The sequence below is a fragment of the Pseudorca crassidens genome, chromosome 19 (assembly GCF_039906515.1).
Source record: "Pseudorca crassidens isolate mPseCra1 chromosome 19, mPseCra1.hap1, whole genome shotgun sequence".
NCBI classification, from domain to species: Eukaryota; Metazoa; Chordata; class Mammalia; order Artiodactyla; family Delphinidae; genus Pseudorca; species Pseudorca crassidens.
Genome location: NC_090314.1, coordinates 20,895,949 through 20,919,875, shown reverse-complemented (window position 1 = coordinate 20,919,875; position 23,927 = coordinate 20,895,949). Strand labels below are relative to the sequence as shown.

At 40.7% G+C, this 23,927-nt stretch overlaps 1 protein-coding gene across 3 annotated transcripts in view; it reads left to right on the top strand.

The window, feature by feature from the left end:
• MYO1D (myosin ID) overlaps nt 1-23,927 on the top strand; it is a 346,572-nt gene that overhangs the window by 188,313 nt on the left and 134,332 nt on the right. For all 3 annotated transcript variants that reach the window (XM_067714337.1, XM_067714339.1, XM_067714338.1), the window contains exons 18-20: nt 3,321-3,465; nt 4,339-4,443; nt 17,290-17,403. In XM_067714337.1, coding sequence (XP_067570438.1) covers nt 3,321-3,465; nt 4,339-4,443; nt 17,290-17,403 — 364 coding nt within the window. The remainder of the gene's footprint in view (nt 1-3,320; nt 3,466-4,338; nt 4,444-17,289; nt 17,404-23,927) is intronic.

The following is a 23,927-nucleotide window of genomic DNA, read 5'->3' as shown; positions in this document are numbered from 1 at the left end:
TACTAGCAAAAAGATAACTTTATTAAAATCACCACACATCACTCACACTAGGATGTCTGTTCATCCTCTCAGAGCAGGGGTTCTCTATCCCGCACCTGACATTCACAAGGAGTTTATAAAACACACTGATGCCCAAGTCCCACCTCCAGAAAGCCCTGTTTAACGGTGCTGGGGAGCGGAGCCCAAGCGGAGGTCCTTTTTAAAGTTTTCCAGGTGATTTTAAAGTAAAAGGCAGAAAACACTGTTATAGAGCAAGCTATTTTTTTAAACAAATAAGTAAATAAGTTAATTAATGCCCATGCAACATTTGATACCTTTCCAGCTAATCTTCATTTTCTTAATAAACTGCCCTGCATCTGACTTTGTAGTTATTCATAGCTCCTTTCTCATCGTTTTTTGAGCTTGTTTGTTGACAGCGTGCACCAGATATGTTTAGCTATGTCTCAGGTACAGCCATCTAGTCGCATAAACTAGGCTGATGGTTCTCAAATGTGGTCGTTTGGCATTATGGTATTCCGCCCAGAACACCATGAACTAATTAACGTACTGATGTCATTGATGTATTGAATGTAAATCAATGTATTGAATGGCAGATATCAAAAAGAAAGAAAACGCATGCAAGGAAAACTCTTTAATACATATCTCATTTGCTTTTAAAAAAAAATGATTGCTCATAAAAAGAAAAAAATAGAACAGGAGAGCATTATTGAAAGCAAAAGCACCCCAGCTCTCCATTCTCCCATGCAGTACTATAAATGTTGGCTGTAAATCTTGGCAGACTTTACTGCACAGATAAATTTTTTTTCATGAATTATGTCATCTGTCACCTGCATTTTTGACGTAATCTAAAAAGTGATTAAATGATACGTGAATATATGCTCATTTTTTTTGAAGCGACATAGGGACTTCCCCGGAGGTCCAGTGGTCAAGACTCTGTGCTCCCACTGCAGTGTCATGGGTTCGGTCCTGGTCGGGGAACTAAGATTCCACATGCTACGCGGTGCAGCCAAAAAAATTTTTTTAAAGTAAATAAAGTGACAGAATATAAAAATTTACAGGATATAAAGTTGAAATCCTCCACACCTCCTCTTGTCTCTCCCCATTTTATTTCCTTCCCCTAAGATAACCACTCATTAACAATTAGTTTGCATCCTTCTAAATCTTTGTCTACACACTTGCAAACACACACACACGCAAGAGAAGCACGATACAGTGGTTAAGAACACACACCCTGGAGCCTGGGTTCATATTCTAGCTCTGCCACTGACTAGCTGTGTAACCTTGGGCAACTGAGTTAACCTCTCTGTGCCTCAGTTTTCTTATCTGTAAAAGGGCCATAATCATAGCACCTGCTCATAGGGTTGTTGAAAGTATTATGAGTAAATATGTATAAAGCATTTCAGATAGTGCCTGACACGTAATAGGTACTATGGAAATGTGTGCTTATACTGTGAGTGTGTATGCATTTGGGTTTTCTTCCCCTCTCTTTTTTCCACAAGGAGGACTCTATGTATGGTTATATGACTTTACTTAAAAATAAGTCTTGGAGACCTGTCCATCACAATAAATAAAGATCTATGTCATATCTTTAATGGCTGCAAAGAATTATTGATTTTGATGATGTCGCACTGTAGACTTGGAGGTTTTATGTATGGCCTAGAATTGATTATTTTTTGTAAAACTCAGTTTATTCATTCAGCAAGTATTTACTCAACACCTGCTGTGTCACAGACACTGACTTAGGTTCTAGGGATACAGTGACAAACAAGAAAGATGTGAAATACTGTCCCAGCCTTCTTAGGGCTTATAGTCAATGAGCATTTTGAACATAATACATCTGCTCTGTGTCTTGACTGTAGACACACACACACACACACACACACACACACACACACACACACACACACACATTGAATGAATCTCGCCAGCTGTGTTAATCTAGTTCAAAGGCACACTTTTTCTGTAAAGGGCCAGATAGTAAATATCTTAGGCTTTGTGGGCCCCATATGGTCCTCGTCGCATATTTTGTTTGGTTAAACACGTAAAAACTATTCTTAGCTCTATGGGCCGCGTTTGGCACAGGCTGTAGTTTACCAACCCCTGGTCTAGTCCCTGTATCACATTTCATTTATTCTTGCGTTTTTGATCTGTGGAATCCTGAGAGAAGTGTGTTAAAGGATTTTGCTGTGATTGTGGGGTCTTGTTTTCTTCTGCCGCCTCCGTGTGTGTCTAATCGTGCTTCAGCTCGCTCCCACGCCTCCTAGTAATTCTTTTTCATCCTGGGAAGGCTGGGAGCCTTCCTCACGCCCAGCTTCTTCTTCACGTGGCCAAGGCTGCTCACTTTTCCGGCGGCAGCTGTTGTCGTCTACACGTGTTTAAAGATGGCAGGTTACTTGATCAGGATGAGGAAGCGTGTGCTACACCACCCCCAGCTTGGGTGGCTCGGGTCCGGGTTCCCCGGCACAGCTGTTTGCCATGGGTCTCTGGAGTCGGTCAGCTGTGGACCCTGTCCTGGGCCCCTGTGGGCAGTGAAGAGGGGACAGGCTGACCGGGCACAGGGCCCCCTTGGCTCTGTGGATCCTGGCCCCGGCTCTCCCTCTGACACCCCCTCCTGTTCCCCTCCCCCAGGCCCCTCCTCCAGCTGCCAGGACTCCTTGCTCGTCCTCTCACACACCAGACAAGCTCACACTTGAGAGCCTTTGCACGCACTGTCTTCTCTTCCTGGAACAAGTATCCATACAGCTGGCACCTCCACTTCCTGCTCACACATCCTTATCGGGGTGCCTCCCAGACCACCCTCTGTGACTAACACCTGCCCCCTGGTCCTTCCCTCTGCTGCACTCCTGCCCCCCTTTCCTTGCCTTATTTTCTTCCATAGCACTAATCACATCATCCATACTGTGTATTTGAGCATTGGTTTATATCTCGTCTGTCTCTGCTCTCTAGAATATCAGCACCTAGCAGAAAGGACCTTCATCTGTTTGTTTACTGCTGTGCTTCCACTCCCTAGAACGGCATCTGGAGTTTAGTACGTGCCTAGAAAACATTTGCTGAGTGAATGAATGATGAATCCGAAGTTCCTACACCCTAACTATGGATATGAGAGTCCACGTATCACTCAATTCCGGTTGCTTCCAAAACACGCAAACAGCAGAGGAAGTTCTACAAAAAATCTCTGTCCCCGTACAGCTATGTGTATTTTAACATGAGGCATTTTACTTTTTTTAGGGTAATTCTATTCAATGGCTGCTTCAGTCATTTTTGAGAATGAATGGGATGTTATTTCTAAAGTCTCATACATTTTGCTTGTTTACTTATAGATGGAGAGCATCCCAGCTCATCAAGACCATACCTGCTTCAGACCTGCCCCAGGTTAGGGCAAAGGTTGCGGCTGTAGAAATGTTGAAGGGTCAAAGGGCTGACCTTGGGCTCCAGAGGGCCTGGGAGGGCAACTATCTTGCTTCGGTAAGTCCAGGAGGACAGAGTGGGATCCACTGCTGCTCCCTTAACAAAGAAAGAGAAGAATTTTTCTCCAAGTATTTGTAGAAAGACTAAGACACCTTCAGAAACTAAATTTCTATGAGAGATACTAAACTAAAAGATTTTATTGCTTCTCAGTGTACGATATTCGATGTTTCCCTCACTTTAAAGAGAGTTCTCTGTCTTGTACCCATATGAATTACACTTAAACCTTCCCTTGCATAATTCAGCAACTATTTTTAATTGCCACCTTTGTATCAGTTATTCCCAAAGCTGGGAATTCACCCTCTCTCCCATTCCTTATTTTTAAAATATTCTAGGATCGTTGGTGTTATAATAACCCTTTAGTAGCTTATCATCTGGGATGGGGAGGTAAAAAGTACATGTGTGAAGTTATGTGAGTAGAGTTATAAAGCAGTAAAAGACTGCCTTCTCATCTAAAATGTTAAGCAGGGCTTCCCTGGTGGCACAGTGGTTAAGAATCCGCCTGCCAATGCAGGGGACACGGGTTCAATCCCTGGTCTGGGAAGATCCCACATGCCACAGAGCAACTAAGCCTGTGCGCCACAACTACTGAACCTGCGCTCTAGAGCCCACGAGCCACAGCTACTGAGCCCGCGTGCCGCAACTACTGAAGCCCACGTGCCTAGAGCCCACGCTCCACAACAAGAGAAGCCACTGCAATGAGAAGCCTGCGCACTGCTACCAAGAGTAGCCCCTGCTCGCCGCAACTAGAGAAAAGCCCGTGCGCAGCAACAAAGACTCAGTGCAGCCAAAAATTAATTAATTAATTAATTAAAATAAAATAAAATAAAATGTTAAGCCTACTCATTTTATCGTGTTTCCTTTTTCTTTCAGAAGCCAGATACACCTCAGACCTCAGGCACCTTCGTGCCCGTTGCGAATGAACTGAAACGGAAGGACAAATACATGAACGTCCTCTTTTCCTGTCATGTCCGTAAGGTAAGGCAAGCTTGAAAGAGACCTCCTTGGAAAGAAAAGACTGATTTCAGGTGAAACTGACTTAGCTATGACCACAGTAAAACAGAACAATAGGTACATAACTGGCTGCATCATCAGTGAGCTCTACCTGTATATATGGTGAGGCATTGATGGAATGGCTAAGTCACTACAAGTTTGGGGTTAGGCTATAAAGACTAATTAGGGAAGTGAATATTTTTGGTAGCCATTTCTTTTTAAGACAGGAGAAGGGGAATCTCCCTGAGGTCAGGGATTTGTATTTTTCTGCATGTATCTTTGATAGCACTTTGTCTGTAGCACACGGGTCTGGCTTGTATTTAACGGCCATTCAGTACTTTTTATACATGTTTTATTATGATTTTTTTAAAAAAAACAGGGAACGGGGAGAAAACGTAATTTGGAAAAGGGAGAAGGACATAGTGAGACTTGGAAGTGGGGTGGAGGGGAATTATGTGCTATGACTATATTTGCTTATCTGAAGCAGGACACATGAGCACTATTTTCTACCTGGGGATGAGAGCAGTTGAGCAAGTGGAAATATGGAAGCTGGAAAGTGGAAGGAAAGGGATATAGTTGGTGTTTAAAACCTTAAAACACTTGTTTTCAAAAAAGAGAGGGAAAATTGAGATGATTGTAAAAGAGCATTTTGAAAAATTATGCAAATAAATTTTAAAATACCAATGAAATGGGTGAATTTAAGAAAAATATTGCCTAGATTGACCCCAGAAATGATATTGACATAAATATGCCAATATTCCAAAGGAGGAATTAAGAAAATTATCAAAGAATTACTTATAACAAAGGTCCAGATTTAGGTGATTTTAGAGCTGTTTTGTATCACATCTTCAAAAAGTGCATAATTGCAGTATTATTCAGATCAAAATAGTGAAATATTATTTTTCAACTATAAATTTAGCAAACTTTAAAGTGTTGATAACAACCAGTATTCTCAAGGGTTTAGGGAAATGCTATTGGTAGGAGTATAAGGTACAGTCCTTTTGAATGGACAATTTGGCAGTACTTATCAAAATTTAAAATACACAGACCAGGACTTCCCTGGTGGCACAGTGGTTAAGGATCCGCCTGCCAATGCAGGGGACACGGGTTTGAGCCCTGGTCCGGGAATATCCCACATGCCGCAGAGCAACTAAGCCTGTGCGCCACAACTACTGAAGCCTGCACGCCTAGAGCCCGAGGTCCGCAGCAAGAGAAGCCACCACAATGAGAATCCTGCATACCACAACGAAGAGTAGCCCCTGCTTGCCACAGCAATGAAGACCCAGTGCAGCCAAAAATAAATAAATAAATAAATAAATTTTAAAAAATAAATAAAATGAAATACACAGATCACTTTATCTAGGAATTCCATAACTCAGGATTTATCCTGAAATATATTTACACATATATCCAAAGATAGATATACGAATAGTTTCATACATTGTAGCAGTCAAAAAACTGGGTGAAAAAACATAAGTATGCATCAGTATGTGATTGGATTAATAAATAATCATGTATGAACACAATAGAATACAGTGTATCTACTAAAATGAATGAAAGGATAAAGGTTAAAAAAGCAAAAGGACAAAATATGTGAAACTGGTTTTCAGGACAGTGCACATGCGGGAGGGTTGGACTGGGAGTTTGAGGTTAGCAGATGCAAACTATTACATATAGAATGGATAAACAACAAGGTCCTACTCTATAGCACAGGGAACTATAGTCAATATCCTGGGACAAAACCACAATGGAAAAGAATATTAAAAAGGATGTTTATATGTGTATAGCTGAGTCACTTTGCTGTACAGCAGAAATTAACACAACAGTGTAAATGAGCTGTACTTCAATTAAGAAAAAAAAAAATACAGTGCACATCCAGCAAGGAAAGACAGTGATCCCCGAAGGATGAGAAACAAATGAAGTGAGCCCTACCATTAGCCAGTTTACTTCCTGGAGAGAGTTCTGGACTGTGGCATGAGCAGGGGGCAGCCAAAGCAGAGCTCGGTAGGCTCCCTAACTGGAAAGACGGAGCTGCGAGCTGGGAGATTCTAAGATAGCTAGAGTTTGCAGCACAGAGTACCAGAGCAGAGAGAGTGCACAGAGAGAACTCCAGAGATCTTCAGAGGGTCCACTTCAGGTATTCAGCTGAGTAGTTCAGCACATGCATGTGAGGAAACCACCCAAGGCTCGGGAAAGAACCACGCAGAGAATTCGAGGTAACAATGCCCAGTGCTCACACAGGGTTGCAAGTAGTGCCTGTCCCCACAGCCAGATTGGAAAAACCTCATGATTCATGGGACATTGGGTAGAATCCTGACAAGAACCTTGGCCTCAGTGGTGGGGTATAATTAGCCCTGACTAAACACTGCCCTAATCCCACCCAACAAATCACCAGAAGAACCAAACTGTTTCCAAGTAATCTAACAGTGTCCCAGAACAAAGCCCTCAAATATTTATAGGAATACAAAATATCCAGCACTCAGAAGATAAAATTAGAGTGCATGGCATCCAATCAAAAATTACCAGGCAGGGCTTCCCTGGTGGCACAGTGGTTGAGAATCTGCCTGTCAATGCAGGGGACACGGGTTCGAGCCCTGGTCCGGGAATATCCCACGTGCCATGGAGCGACTGGGCCCGTGAGCCATAACTACTGAGCCTGTGTGTCTGGAGCCTGTGCTCCGCAACAAGAGAGGCCACGACAGTGAGAGGCCCGTGCGCGGCGATGAAGAGTGGCCCCCGCTCGCCGCAACTAGAGAAAGCCCTCGCACAGAAACAAAGACCCGACACGGCCAAAAATATAAATAAATAAATGAATTAATTAAAAAAAAAAATTACCAGGCATACAAAAACAGCAGGAAACTATAACCTAAAATGAGAAGAAAAATCAATCAAACTGATCCAGAACTGACACAGATTATAGAATTAACAGACAAGGTCATTAAAACAATTGTTTTAATAAAATATGGATATTTTATGAATAGAAATGAAAAATATAGTGTCTGAGGTTTAAAAAAAAATACGCTTGTTGGAGTTAACAGTTTAGACATATGCAGAAGAAGAGTAAACTTGAAGATATAGCAATGAATGAAATACAGAATGAAATACATGGACTTCCCTGGTGGCCCAGTGGTTAAGACTCCGTGCTTCCGCGGCAGAATGAAATACACAGGGTTGGGGGGCGGGGAGAGATGCTTCCCCGAAAGAACAGAATATTAGGATGCCATGAGCCAACTTCAGGTGGCCTAATATAAGTGCAGGTGGAGTCTCTGTAAGAGAGAAGAGGAGGGAAAATTTTTTAATATTTGAAAAAATAATGGCTGAAATTTTTTCACATTTGATGAAAACTATAAACTCATCAACAGACATCAAACACAAAAAAACATGAAGAAAACTACGCCAAGGCACAACATGACAAAACTGCTTAAAACCAGTGATAAAGAGAAAAGAGACCGAGGAAAAAGATGAGGATGCATCCGAATTTTTGTCAGAAACAATGCAAGTGAGAAGACAGTGGAGCACCAACTTTAAAATTTTTTTATAGAAAGAAAAGAAAAACAAACCTGTCAACATAGAATTCTGTATCTAGCAAAGGGTATCTTCCAAAAACCAAAGTGAAATAAAGACTTTTTTAGGCATGTCTGAAGGTATGCACTCATGGGAAACGTTAAAGGGAGTCCTTCAGGCAGAAGGAAATGTGGAGATACCCCAAAGAATGAAGAGCAAGGGAAATGGTAGCTACGTGGGTAAATACCTACAACTTTTATTATCATTTAAATCTCTTTAAAAGATAATTGACTGTACTGCAGTGTTCATAGCAGCATTCTTCACAGTAGTTAAAGGTGGAAATAACCCAAATGTCCATCAACAGAAGAATGGGTAAAGAATATGTGTGTCCATTCAGTGGAATACTGTTCAGTCATAAAAAAAAAAAAAAAGGAATGAAATACATGCTACAATGTGGATGAACCTTGAAGTTACTATCTAAGTTATTAGACACAAAAAGACAAACCTTGTGTGATTCCACTTGCATGAAATATCTAGAACAGTCAAATTAATAGAAACAGAAAGTAGAACGGTGGCTACCAGGGGCTGGGGGGAGGGAGTAATGGGGAATTATTATTTAATGGGTATTAGCGTTCAGATATTCTATGGAAAAAAGATCAACTCAATACAATACAGACTTTTTAACAAAATAGAGAGCAGCTTGTTTTAAACTTAGAATGAAATACATGTCTCCAAGAAAAGCTTGCTGGCAGTAGGTTGGGCTGGTTACCAAAGTGTAGAGTCTAATTCTGCACTCCTAGATCCAGAAACTCTATTTTATAAGTATACCTAGAGCTGATCAGACAACCAAGAAATGACTTTTGCTAACCAGATTCACACACCCACACAAAACAGTATAAGCCATAATGCCAGTTTTTGAATTTGACAAAGGAAGGCACCATTTTAGTGAATTCATTTAGTGAATTTATCTACTATCTAGGATACCTTCCTTTCTAGTATCAAGATGTCTGGGAAGTCAAATTAGTCATCAGAACAACTGATCAGAGGGAGTTGGATGGTTTTGAGAATTACATCATCTGCTATAGAAAAGCCTGGCATCTCTGATTCTGTCTTTCTACTGATAGCAATTTGATGTCTGACAGTATGTCTCTCCCTGGGTCCTACTGCATAAAAACTGAAAACTTTTTAGTCATGCTTCTGTATTTCTAAGTTCCATGCAAAATAATACAGTGTCTTTCTTCACATTATAGCTTAGATAATGTCATCTTTGGAAACTTTTCAATCCCCAAGGATGAACCAGGGAAACGATATGATTTTACTAAAGCCCTCTTCTTTATGCTTTGGTTCTTTTCGAAACAGCCACTTTCCATTAACTACAATTATAAAATGTCCTTTAAGGTGGGAGACCTGGTAAATAGTTAGTTGCACCCATAATGTGTCCTCTCCTGGTCTGACTCCAGGGAAACTTTATCTCTGGCCCCCTGTGGAGTTGATGAAACCTACAGACAGATCCCGGGAAGTGTTCAGGCAAGAGCAAGTGATAGGGATTTTTCTCTGGTTGAGGGTTTTAGCTTGGGTAATAGGAGACATCAGATGAGATCTTATCTAATACTGAGTCTGTGATCTAGTTTTTCTCTTACATTATGAGTTTAAGAGGAACAAAGATTGTGTCCCTATGCCAGAACTACTTTAAGTAAGTCTGAATTTACAAATTCACATGTGTACGTAAGACATTTGTCTTTGCCGCTTTGACTGAGCTGAGTTATGCAACTCAAAGGAAAAGTCCTTCGTTACATCAATGTCCTTCCCACTCATTTGATTCATGCTTTAAGGATGATTTGAGTTGCTAAACCTCAAGGTAAAGTCTTACGACCTGCTCTCTTTAGAAATTACATTTCTACATTAAAAAGAATGAATTGTTTCTAAACAGTGCTTCAGTGTAACTGCTGCTTTTAGGTTTTTGTTTGTTGATTTCCAGATTAACTCATGGACACATCCTAAGAAGGGCTATACCCTCCACTTTACCACCGTGCCTATTGTTTTTTTGAATCTTGTGTGACCTTGTGAAATTATGCAACAAGTTTTGTTTTTTTCATTTTCTTTTGCAACACACTCATATTTCTCAGTGTGATTTCACAAAAGCTGAGGAGCCCTACTTTTACTTGTCATTCAGATTCCATTTTAGATGTTCTCTGTTTTCTGTACTCTAAGACGGATACAAATGACTAGTGTTCTCCCAGAGGGTTTTCACAAACCAATGTTCCATTGAATATGAATTTGTTTTTTTAAGAGTTCCACAACTAAATGTATTTGGGAAAGGCTGGGTTAAACAGTTAAACATGCTTTTTAAGTGCAGAATTCTATAAGCCTTTGATGTATCCGTGGGATCTGAACACCACTGGTGGGCGCGGGGTGGGGGGGGGAAGGGGGAGGGGACGAGGTTTGCAGTTCCTCAAACCGCTTGACTTGGAAACCTGTCTCTCACAAAGCATCGCACAAGGCTAGGGTTGTGCAAAACAACTCAGAAAAACGCTGATGTAGAAGCTCTGCAACCACCTTGTTTCAACTCTTATGACAAGTGCCAGTTCTCTTTTATGGCAAAAACCGTTGCTATGTGAAGTAAATAATTACTACCAAGACTGGCTATTACTTTACCACATAGACTCTGTTTTTCTCTTAATTACAGATACCATTTTTGTCAAGTTGAAGACTGGAAAATATGCTCTGTGTAAAGGAATGTTTAGAAAATGGACTGATTTCTAAAACTATGAGGCAAAGGGGAGAAGACAATAAAATTCAAACTAAAACTTGAAGTTTAGTTTGCTGTATCCTACCTATAGCAATATATTCCACTATATCCTACCCTACCTATCCTAATTTAGTTAACTGTATCACAACTATACCTTCTAGTCTACTAAGGGGAAGGTTCTTAGTGGGTTCTTTTGTTGTTTTGTTTTGTTTTGTTTTGCTTTCCTTTTCCTTTCAGTCACTGAGACACATGACATGGTAGTCATTCAGAAATTTTCAGTGCTTGGTATCTTGATTTAAATATTACCCAAATCTAAAATTGAACCGTCCTAATCAGCAAGTTGTTAACAACTTATTTACAAAAATATCCTGTGGTTAATTCTGTCTGTTAGGAAAAGATTTACCTGCAAATGTGGGCATTCTCTGACTCTCTAACCAAGTAGCACTCTGCAGCACCACACACGTACATTTTCTGCCAAACCCATTATCCAGGTTTGTTTTCTTCATGTGAAATTATATTTATATTTATTTGTATTATGTTTTTATTTCTATGAAATTACTTTCACTTTTTAGTTTCTTATCTATCTCAACTCCCATCTACCAGTCTCAGACTCCTATTGTAACAGAGGACTTCATGTCATTCCTTCGTATGTCATCAGCAGTTTTTAAAGTGCTTGAAAATGCACATTGTAAACTTTGGGGAAAAAAATTATCAAATTACTTAACTTGAGTAAATGCTTACCAGTATAACTTTTTTTCAATTAATAGGAGTCAGGTGCTGGATTTCAAAATGTAGAAAAAAATAAGCTCAATCCCATCTTTAGATTTCTGGTAATAAAAAGACACATTTCTCAATGAAGTTGTGAGTCTAAAAGAGATCTTAGGGACTTCCCTAGCAGTCCAGTGGTTAGGACTCCGTGCTGTCACAGCCGAGGGCCTGGGTTCAATCCCTGGTCGGGGAACTAAAATCCCACAAGCCGCACAGGGCAGCCAAAAAAAAAAAAAAAAAAAAGTTTTTAAATAAAAATAAATAAATAAATAAAAGAGATCTTAGAAGGGTAGCTACTACCAAGCAACGCAGCGTTACAAATACAGACTCGGAACCACTGAGGACAGCTCCTCAGGTCCGTTGGCATTCTGTGTGCAGTCTTATAGTGATGGCTGGTGGTAAAAGTCTTGCCCTCCAGGGACTTAGACTCTGAAGGGAAAAATTAAATTAATACATGGAAAAGATACTTTATGAGAGAAAAGAAAATGTACAAGTAAATCTCAATAATTTCAACAAGGAGAATAAAAAATAACAAAACAGTAATCCATGTGCTTATATAGTACATGCCATGTTAGGGAGCTTTTCATGACGGAGACAGCTGACTAATAAAATGGCTGCCAGCCTCAGAAATAAAAAAGTGAGAAGTCCGTGGTTGCTCTTTCTTCAGTGAAGACATGAAGCTTTTCCACGACCCAGCTGGGCAGTGGGGCCTGAAGCTGTTGAGCCACTATGCTTTCACTTGCCACTGGGGAAATGCTTTTCTTACATAATGCATCCTCCGCAGTGTGCTGCAGCCGTCTTCCATCTGTTTTCCAGCCAGACAGTTCCTGTCGTCAACACTGATTGGCTCATGTAGGGAAGAAGACTACTTGAAATTATCCTGTGGGATTAAAAGTGCTCTCAAAGCCTGTTGACTTCTCTGGTGGCGCAGTGGTTAAGAATCTGCCCGCCAATGCAGGGGACACGGGTTCGAGCCCTGGTCCAGGAAGAGCTCACATGCTGCAGAGCAGCTAAGCCCGTGCGCCACAACTACTGAGCCTGCGCTCTAGAGCCTGCGAGCCACAGCTGCTGAACCCGTGAGCCACAACTGCTGAAGCCTGCGCATCTAGAGCCCATGCTCCACAACAAGAGAAGCCACCGCAATGAGAAACCCACGCACCACAACGAAGAGTAGCCCCCGCTCGCCGCAACTAGAGAAAGCCTGCACGCAGCAACGAAGACCTAATGCAGCCATACATAAATAAATAAGTAAATTTTAAAAAGAAAGTAAAAACAAGCTTTAAAAAAAAAAAGTACTCTCAAAACCCACTGGTCTGCAAGGATGTACTAAGTCCTACAGGTTGCCCACTTCTGTACTAGGGGGCTGTGAGGTACAAGAAAGTAGGCACCATACGGTCATTACCCTCAAGGAGCTTCCAGGAAGGCTGGAACACAGGAGTACTGTTCATGAAATAGTAAGGCAATAAATACAAACCTGCCCTGCATATCTGAGATTCTACATTGTTCTTGTTCTGTTCATGCATTTGTTTGTATTGCGTTATAATTTATGTACAGGTAAATGCACAGATCTCAAGTATACAGTTCACTGAGCTTTGACTAGTGCACACGTCTTTGTAAATCACAACCCCATCAAGATACAGAACATTTCCATCACCGGAGAGAGCTCCCTCAGCTCCCTTCCCAGCCAAGCCCCACCACTACCAAAGGCAACCACTGTTCCAATTTCTTTTACCACAAATTAGTTTAGCTGTTTCTTAACCTTCATTTAAAAAAAAAAAAAGAAATCCTACAGTTGTATGTGAGATTTTTACTTTGTTTTGAAGTGAATTTGATAGTCTTATTTATGACTATTTTGATAACTTGTTTGTAGCTATTTTATAAGGAAAGCAGCTTTTGGATAGACTTCCAATTTTAAGACAATCTATAACCTTTGATATTGGCTCAGTTAATTAGAGCTCGATTGGTGACGATATAGTCAGTAGATTTATTATCACAAGATTAATAAGTAAAAACATCTTTTGCTAAACATAGCTTCAACTATAAGTTTAAAAAACAGCATTCCACACAGCTATTTTAGCAAGTATACTTTTCATGACAGGCATCCATGGTCTAAAAGTTACAAGTCAGCTGTCCTTAAAATCATTAAAACATTCCAATTATTAAGTGAGAACTTCTGCTTTCTAAGAGACTAAGGATAGATGTAACTGAATTGTCTTGGTTTTATAAGCATCGGCCAACCTTCCTCCCTATCATTTTCCACAAGCGAAGAGTAATGATGTAGCCAGTGTTTTCCTTTAGCAAAAGCACTTAGACTGGGGCTTCCCTGGTGGCACAGTGGTTGAGAGTCCGCCTGCTGATGGAGGGGACACGGGTTCGTGCCCCAGTCTGGGAAGATCCGACATGCCGCAGAGCGGCTAGGCCTGTGAGCCATGGCCGCTGAGCCTGCACGTCCGGAGCCTGTGCTCCGCAACGGGAGAGGCCACAACAGTGAGAGGCCCGCGTACCGCAAAAAAAAAAAAAAAAAAAGGCACTTAGACTAATAGTTTCTCCTATTCTCAGGTATCCTGCTTTAAAAGTAAAACCTGTGCTTTTTGGTTTCAGGGTCAATTTTTTGTTTCATTCTTAATTCTGCATATATCCTATATATTGATTCTACAGCTGTGTTGTAGAAGTTCAGAAAAAAGCCATGAAAAAAGAGTGAAATAATGTCATTTGTGGCAACATGAATAGACCTAGAGATTATCATACTAAGTGAAATAAGCCAGACAGAAAGGTAAATACCATATGATATCAGTTGTATATAGAATGTAAAAAACAAAAAAAGATACAAATGAACTTATTTACAAACCGGAAATAACCACAGACATAGATAACAAACTTATGGTTACCAAAGAGGAAAGGGGTGGGAGGGATAAATTAGGAGGTTGGGATTAACATATACACACTACTATATATAAAGTAGATAACCAACAAGGACCTACTGTATAGCACAAGGAACTGTACTCAATATTTTGTAATAACCTATAGGGGAAAAGAATCTGAGGGGCTTCCCTAGCAGTGCAGTGGTTAAGATTCCACGCTTCCATTGCAGGGGGCACACGTTCGATTCCTGGTCGGGGAACTAAGATCCCTCATGCAGCACGGCATGGCCAAAATAAATAAATAAATAAAAAGAATCTGAAAAATAATAGATACACATACGTATAACTGAAGCACTTTGCTGTACACCTGAAACTAACTCAACATTGTAAATCAACTATACTTCAATTTTAAAAATAATTTTTTAAACTTTTTAATTAAAAAAAATTTTTAAATAGAGAAAAAAGAATGATCTTTTTTTTAATTAATTTATTTTTGGCTGTGTTGGGTCCTCGCCTCTGTGCGAGGGCCCCCCCAACCGCGGCAAGTGGGGGCCACTCCTCATCGTGGTGCGCGGGTCTCCCACCGTCGCGGCCTCTCCCGCTGTGGAGCACAGGCTCCAGACGCGCAGGCTCAGCAGCCGTGGCTCACGGGCCCAGTCGCTCCACGGCATGCGGGATCCTCCCAGAGCAGGGCCCGAACCCGTGTCCCCCACACCGGCAGGCAGACCCCCAACCACTGCGCCACCAGGGAAGCCCAGAATGATCATTTTTTACTAGAGGAATTGAAGAGGTTTTATAATAGAATGAGAAATTGAGCAGTATCTTGACATATACATGGATAAAGAGAAAAAGGAGGGAGTAGAAAATCATAAACAGTTAAGAGAGAGCATGACATGAGGAAACCTGTCAGAAAGGAGCCAGAGCCCTTGAAGAAATATGTAAAGTCAAATAAGTAGAATAGTGGCAGATAGGAAAACTCTTGAAAGTCAGATAAAGGAATCGTGGAATCTGAGTGGCAGGGTACCTTGGAGATCCTTCGACTTCCTGTTTAAAGCCTGTCCCTTCCACCGCACCCACATCAGATGTCTGTTTAGCTTACACTGAATCCTTCCTGTGTGGGCACTTACTGCCTTCTCATATGGTGCATTCTTTTTATGGAGAGTAATAATAATGAGGAAATTATTTATGTTATATGCAATAGGAAGGCACTATCTGTTTTTGAATATTTAATCTTTTTTATTTTGTATGTTACAGCTGTACAGTGTAGTGATTCACAGTTATAAAGGTTATACTCCATTTATAGTTATTACAAAATATTGGCTATAGTCCCCATGTTGTACAATATATCCTTGTAGCTTATTTTATACCTAATAGTTTGTACCTCTTATTCCCCTACCCTTATACCACCCCTCCCGTCTCCCACTGGTAACCACTAGTTTGTTCTCTATATCTGTGAGTCTACTTTTTGTTATCTTCACTAATTTGTTGTATTTTTTAGATTCCACATATAAGTGATATCATACAGTATTTGTCTCTCTCTGACTTATTTCACTTAACGTAAGTAGATTTAATGTAGAACATGTAGATTCATAAACATGTTTTAGGGAATTTAATCTGAAATATACCTGCCCAGTGCATTAGGAAAGGGACAGAATGAGTTGTTTCAAATAGGCTTTTTTTTTTAACAGCTTTATTGAGATATGATTCACTTAACATACAGTTCACCATTTTAAAGTATGCAGTTTTAGTGTGTTCAGAGCTATATATCCATCACTACAACCAATTGCTAAACGTTTTCATTAACCCAAAAAGAAACCCCACACCCCTTAGCTGTCTTCCCCCCAAACCTCCCATCTCCCCCAGCCCTATGAAACCACTAACCTATGCTCTGTTTCTATAGATTTGCTTATTCTGGACATTTCATATAAATGGAATCATACAACATATGGTCCTTGGTGACTCTTTTCTTTTACTTGGTATGTTTTCAGGGTTCATCCATGTTATAGCATGTATCCGTACTTTGTTCTTTTTATTGCCAAATTATATTCCATTGTATGGATACATCACATTTTATTTATTCATTCATCAGTTGATAGGTATTGAGGTTGTTTCTACCTTTTAGCTATTATGATTAAGGCTGCGGTGAACATTCAGGCACAAGATTTTGTGTGGATGTGTTTTCAATTCCCCTGTTTATATACTTAGGAGTGGAATGTCTGAGTCACATGGCAATTCTATGTTTAACCATTTAAGGAGCTGCCAGACTATTTTCTAAAGCAACTTCATCATTTTAGACCCCGACCAGTAGCGAGGGTTCCAGTTTCTCCACATCCTGGCCAACATTTGTTACTGTCTTTTTTATTATTGTCATCCTAGTGGGTGTGAGGTGGTACCTCACTGTGGTTCTGATTTACGTTTTCCTTATGGCTAATGATGTCAAGCATCTTTTTATGTTTTTTACAGCCATTTGTATGTCTTCTCTGGAGAAATGTCTCTTCACATTCTTTACCCATTTAAATTTGGGGGGGGGTCTTTTTATTATTGAGTTATATACTCTAGATACAACGTATATTCTATTCTTTATATATTCTAGGTAAAAGTTCCTCTTCAGATATATGATTTACAAAATTTTCTCCTATTCTGTGGGTTGCCTTTTCACTTTCATTATAATGTCTGGGTTACGTGTTTTTAGTTCTTTAATTCTTCTGTGTTTTTCTTGTTTTCCCTGTTAGATGGTAAACTTGTGAAATTTACATTGTAAAATTCCACAAATCTGGAAACACTCCTTTTCCATCTCTGTTGCATCCAGAGAGTGGTCATAGGTGGCGCACATCTATTACAGAATCTGGCTCCACAGCCAGCCACCTCTGCTCCTAGATGTCTCCCTGACAGATCATTTGATTTCATTCTCGGTGATATATTGTGGTTTATTATTTTGTTTTCTTACAGGTGAATCGCTTTAGTAAGGTGGAAGATCGAGCAATTTTTGTCACTGACCGTCACCTGTATAAAATGGACCCCACTAAGCAGTACAAAGTGATGAAGACGATCCCTCTATACAACGTAAGTGTCCTCTGCTTCTCTCTGAATAAAGGATTCTTAACCTGGTGTTCATAGACCACGAGTGGTCACCAGGCTGATCACTAGAACCTCTGGGGCTTTAGGGACTCCGTGAATTCCTGAAATTTTCTGCCAATCTCATGTTTTTTACAAAAGTACGATTTTCTATAAGGAGGATCAACGGTTCCAATAGAATACGAAGGCATTTTTTTTTAACGTGTAGGACTCTGCATTCTATGTGACCTTTATCAGTAATCCTAGTCACTACTTAAATGTTATGACATGAAATGTATTTTCCTGTTGATTTTCGTAAGCCTTGTTTTTACGTGGAAATGGAATCAGGTAGAGAAGTAGTATGGAATTACTTTATGAAAACGTTACCTCTCTTTTAAATGTAAAAGGTATGCTGTTTCCAGAAGTTATTTTCACCAATATATTTTACTTCTGATCGAAACCCGCTTAGTTATTCACTATCTCCGTGGGGTTTTCAAATTCTGTAATCATTCCTTATTTGAAATATGAAATTTGTGGGTGCCTCCTTGAGTTTCAATTTGAGACTTAAGAAAATTTTTTTATCCTGCTGTATGGGGTCTGCTTTACGAGTGACTGTTTGTTCCGATCTTGAAAAAGATCTTCCTGGACTGCTGGATCTTTCCACGTGTCAGGTGACTTTCCTCTGTCCGCTCGTTCTTAAAGAGGGAGGTCTGGGTTTGTCCAATCATGGGATCTCTGAGGAGTATTATTTAAAGATTGTTTTAAATCCTTTTGGCCTCTGCAAAAGGGAATAGGAAACATATTGTTTTATAGTTTTATTTAGTTAAATCAGGAGTCCTGTTGGCTGTGAGGTTCAATGAAGACAAACTATTCCTGGCTTTGCTCAATAATTTAGAACATCCCTGCAGGCCTGTCACCTGATGGTGAGGCTGAGATTCGTCTCCGTCACCCAGTCCCCCCACCCCACACACACGTGCATACACACCTTTCTCCCTTTCAGTAGGAAGGCGACTGGATTGCAGCTAAGAAGGAGATGATGTTCTAATACATTCTTGATCGTATGTAGTCTTCTTAGCAAAGACTTGTAATCTTATATAGCCATCACAGTTTAAGCCTAATAACCCTGCAGTCTCGACGAAGGAGATGAAGGAAGATACAGGAGAAAACCAAATTTTGTCAAAGTCTAATAAAGTGTACTTTATTTCTTTTCCTTTCTATTAAAGGGAAATCAATCAGGCACGTGATACGAGTTCGATAAGTAGTTAACCAGGTCTTTGAACCAAAGTTGTTTTCCCAAACTACCTTCCTTTTTCATGTTGACTGGTGTATGTTTAGAGTCACTCTTCCCCTTCATCATCATTATCATCATCAGTGTTATCAATAATATCATATTACACAAAAATTAACCATGTTTTGCCACGGAGCAACTAAGCCCACGCACCACAACTACTGAGCCCGCGCTCTAGAGCCCGTGAGCCACAACTACTGAGCCCGTGTGCCACAACTACTGAAGCCCGTGCGCCTAGAGCCCGTGCTCCACAACAGGAGAAGCCACTGCAATGAGAAGCCCGCTCACTGCAACTAAGAGTAGCTCCTGCTTGCTGGAACTAGAGAAAGCCTGCTCGCAGCAAGACCCAACACAGCCAAAAATAAATAAATTTATTTTTAAAAAGAAATTAAAAATGTTTAACACTCGTAAAGGTAAACGATGTCAATAGGATGGATACACACTGTCACAGATGCTGTCGGTACTCTGCCCACCTCCCCTTGTATTCCCTTACCATTTTTGTACACAACAGCCTAACTTCTGACAGCCAACACCTTTGTCGAAAGGCTTCCCTCAGGCTGCCAGAGTCCACAGAGGGCTGGAAATGCCCACCCACCCCCAGCCACCCAAATGACCAGTGGGTGTGGGGTATAAATGCTCCATCCCCACCATTCATCGGTCACAATGATTCTCAGGTGTGTTTAACACCATTTGCTGGAGCTTTTCTGTAGGAATCAGGTGCGTCGCCCGCCGTGTTAGCTGCTTAGTAACGGGACCTACTGGCTGCTTTCCCTTCCTGAGCCACCTCCCCACTCCCTTGCCCGTGTACCTGCACCTCCCGAATCAATTCTGAGGCTCATCAGCCTTTGTCTCGGGACCTGCTTTGGGGAGGAACTACCCTCTTAGGAGGGAGCAGATTGAATGGGGCACAGGACTTCCAGCCGTGTCTACCTATAAAAATGTTGTTCAGTCTGAAGCAAACACAGCCAGATATTGTCTGGATCATAGGGACATGGGTGTTTGTTATTTTATTCTTTATCCTTTTTGTATGAAATGTTTTGAAGTTACAAACAAAGTTTAAGACAAGGAACCTTTAAAAATGATACTGCTAATAGCAGGAATGAAGAAGCTGGGAGGGGATGAAGGAGAAAGATTTCAATCTTAACTAAATCGAGTTTTGGGTATTAGTGAAACTTGTAAGTACATACCCCATAGATCACTGGCGTCTAATACTGTAAAGGAGCGGCGGGTAGCATTCAGCACTTAGGATGAAAATTTAAGAGCGGACAGATGCATGTATAATTGGAGGCTGAAATTATGAGTCTAGAGGGAGAAGGGGCAGCTGATTTGAGAACGTCCATGCTTAAATGGTGGGGAAAAGAGAGTGGCTGAAGGAAATGGAATAAAAAGGAGATCTCTTCTTTCTGGACCTCCATTTTCTCCTCTCCTAATGTGCCGAATGAGCTCTAATTTCCCTTCAGTTCCATAAGGTTATGAATTATTCCAGGAAGGAAAAGAACTTTGGGAACACTGTGTTTCAGAATCAAGTTGGAAAGTTTTCAGAAATGAGAGTAATCAGTGGAAACATATAGCTGAGGATCCCGCAGTTACTCTTCCCCTTCTGTGCTCTTCATTTCTCCTTCTGCCCTGGTGCCTTTCCTGTGTTAGTTGGACTTTTCTGGCTCCAGGGAAGAGATTGGTATTAACGAGAGGGGGAAATTTCCCTCTGTCCCTGTCGAGTTCCTGTGGCTGGACTAATAATAAAATTGACACGAGGCAGATTAACAGGAGAAAACCCAGCTTAGTTTTGTGGGCACAGGAGATCATAAAATGATGCACAGAGAGTGACCAAAAGTAGGTAACTTTTATGTCTTTGTGTATAAAGAAACAATAAATTTGTGAGGATCGGACAGGACAGAGAAACTTAGGTTCGGGTGCATAATTATAAGGAATTTAAGCAAAGATTGGGCTTGGGTAGTAAATTAGTAAAGAAGTAGCAAGGTTTATTTATACAGGCTTCTCAGACCTGAATTCCCTGTCTCTGACGATAATGATGTCTTTCTACGTCCCGGCCCAGGGAAGGCACCTTTCACATGAGAGGTTTATTTCCTAGTTTCAGAGGAATAAAGAGGAGCATCAAAGTGTCCTTCTTGCATTGGTTGTTTCTTAAGTAACTAATTCAAAACAATCGATATGCCACTGAGACATATTTGGGGGCCTGCCCTGGGCCCCAGTATGACTATATACTATCTCAAGTAATGCTTTGCTTTGTTTTTGATAAAGGATACACATGGTAGTAAGGGAAAGGAATCTCATAGAAACCCAGGAAGCTATTCAGGTTTTAAGGCAGCTCTGAGGGATCATATTATTCCATGGCCCCCTCAGCAACATGTTGCTTAAGATGGTCTAAGTTTCTGCCATTCGCTGTCTCTACGTCTCCTTGTGTGTCTTCTTACTAACAATTACCTTTCTTGCCAGATGGCCTGGGCCAGTGCTAGGCTTAGGTCTGAGTCAGCCAACCCAACAAACCATTAGAGTTTCATCCTGCAGTAGCATTGAACACCGTGTCTCCGATGAGGCCTCACCATAGCAACCAATTCTGCAGGATCCAAACTGGTACTTCAGCTCCTTGTCAAGCACTTGCAAATCTATGCATAGTCTTCCCTGACTTCTCCTAGCATAGCACGGATAATGACTACAGTTCATTTGAGGTGTAAATGATCTCTTCCCTCTACAATTTTTGGCTGTTGTCCTTAGGCCCCAGCCACATTTGGACCTGCTGATTATTGAGGTGGGTCATTAGGTTTTCCTAGTGGGAAAGAGTCAGTGGGAGAGCAGTGCTTCAAATAGGCTACATTCATCAGGCATCCTTGGGTCCTTGGACGCTTCCACCTACCGCCATTCCACTTGCCAGGATCCCGGTCTTTGTCAAGCAGGACCTCAATTGCGCCCATGGATGACCACCATAGGTAAGAATTCAGCTGATGTTGCAGTTTGACAATGTGTCTAGCCAGTTTTCGAACCTGTGCTTTCAGTGGAAAAGTATTTCCTCAATTTCTTTACAGCTCCCAGCCAGGCAATATGGGACCACTATTTGTTGCTTTCCTAATGCACCATAAAAAGTACCCATCCAATTCATTGTCTGTATCTTCTAATTCATTGAACTTCTATAAAGCAGCAGCACCTAAGTGCCCCAAGTGCTTAACTTTAATGGGCACTTGGTGTAATTTAAGTAAAACTGAGAGCACTGGATTGGCAGACCCTTGGTATATTTTATTGACATGTAGCACACACTCTACTGCTGTTCACATCTGGGCAAATATTTTCACTTGCTTATTGAAGTATGCCCTACATGCAGAAAAATGCACAGATCTTAAGCATATAGCTTGACAAATTATCACAAAGTGAGTTCACCTGTGTAACCATCTCCAACATCAAGATATAAGTCATTAAAACCCCACGTGTCCTCTCGCAGTCGCTACCTCTTCCTTCCTTTTCAGAGGCACACTTTTGCTCGTTTTGAGCTTAATGTAAGTGAAATCAAACACTGTGTATTCCTTTTTGTGTTTCTTTCAACATTATGTTTACGAGAACAGCCACGTTATTTCATATAATTCTAGTTTGCGCATTTTCATCACGGTGTAGCATTTCCTTGTGAGAATATACCACAGGTTGTTTATCCATTCACATGCTGATGGATATTTGAGATTTTTAAAATCACTCTTGTGCATGTCTTTTGGTGTCTATATGATGCATACATTTTCATTGGACAAACGCCCAGGAGTGAGACTGCTGTTGAATTTTAGTAGATAGTTCCAGTTTTCCAAAGTAGTCATACTGGTTTACAACCCCCATCCCCACCCCAGCAAAATGGGAAAGTTCCAGTTGCTCCATTTCCTCTCCAACCCTAGGTACTGACAGTCCTGAATTTCAACAGTCCTGGTAGGTATGTGGTAGTTACGGTTCTAGCTTAATTGAGATATAACAGACATATAACATCGTGTAAGTTTAAGGTGTACAGTGTGTTGATTTGATACATTTATCTGTTGCAGTACAATTACCACCATAACATCAGGCAACACCTCCATCACGTCACATAATTGCCATTTCTTTTTGTAGTGAGAACATTGAAGATCTGATTACTTGGCAACTTTCAAGTTATGCAATACTGTATTATTAGCTGTAATCACCATGCTGTATAATAGACCCCAAGAACTTATTCCTCTTCTATCTGGAAGTTTGTACCCTCTGATCAATATCTCCCCATTCTCCCCACCCTCCCCTGAGCCCCTGGCAACCACCACTCTCTCTGTTCCTCCGAGTTTATCATTTTGGGATTCTACATATAAGTGATATAATAGAGTATTTGTCTTTCTCTGTCTGACTTATTTCCATTATAATGCCCTCAGGATTCACCCAGGTTGTTGTACACAGCAGGATTTCCTTCCTTCTCACGGCTGAACAATATCGCATTGTGAATGTTTACCACCTCTCTATCCATTCATCCATTGATGGAACACATTGTGGGTTTTCTTTGTGATTCCCTTATTACTAATAAGGTTGAGCCCCTTTCTTTGTGTTTATTGGTCATTTGGATGTCTTTTATGAAGTGCCTGTTCAAGTCTCTTGCTGTTTTTCTGTTGGGCTGTCTTTTAAAGATTGATTTCTAGGAGTTCTTTTTATATTCTGCCTGTGTGCCCATTGACAGTTACATGTGTTGCAGGTATCTTCTCCAGCTCTGGGACTTGCCTTTTCATTCTTTCAACATTTTTCATGTTGACATAGTTTATCAGTTTTTTCCTTTAAGGTTGATGCTTTTTTATTTTTGTTTAAGAAATCATTCCCTATCCCAGGGTCGTGAAGATATTCTCATCTGCTGTATCCTATAAACTTTATTGCTGTGCCTTTCACATTGACATCTTACAGTCCACCTAGAATTGATTTTTGTGTATATGCGAGGCAACAGCCCAGGGTTTATTTTTTTCCCGTATGGGTAAACAGTTGAAAAGACCATCTTTCCCCCATTGCTCTTCAATCCCACATTGATCCTAAATCAAGTGTGTCCATATGTCTCTTCCTAGTTTCTCTACTCTGTTCTATTGGTCTGTTGTCTATCTTTGTGCCAAAGACAGTTTTAATTACTGTTGGGCAAAGATTTTATGAACTCTAAAATTATAATAAATTTCCAAAGTCTCTCCCTTCGGTTTCACCCTCCTCCCAGTATAATGTTCTCATTAGCTATATCCATATGAAGGAAGAGAGAGCT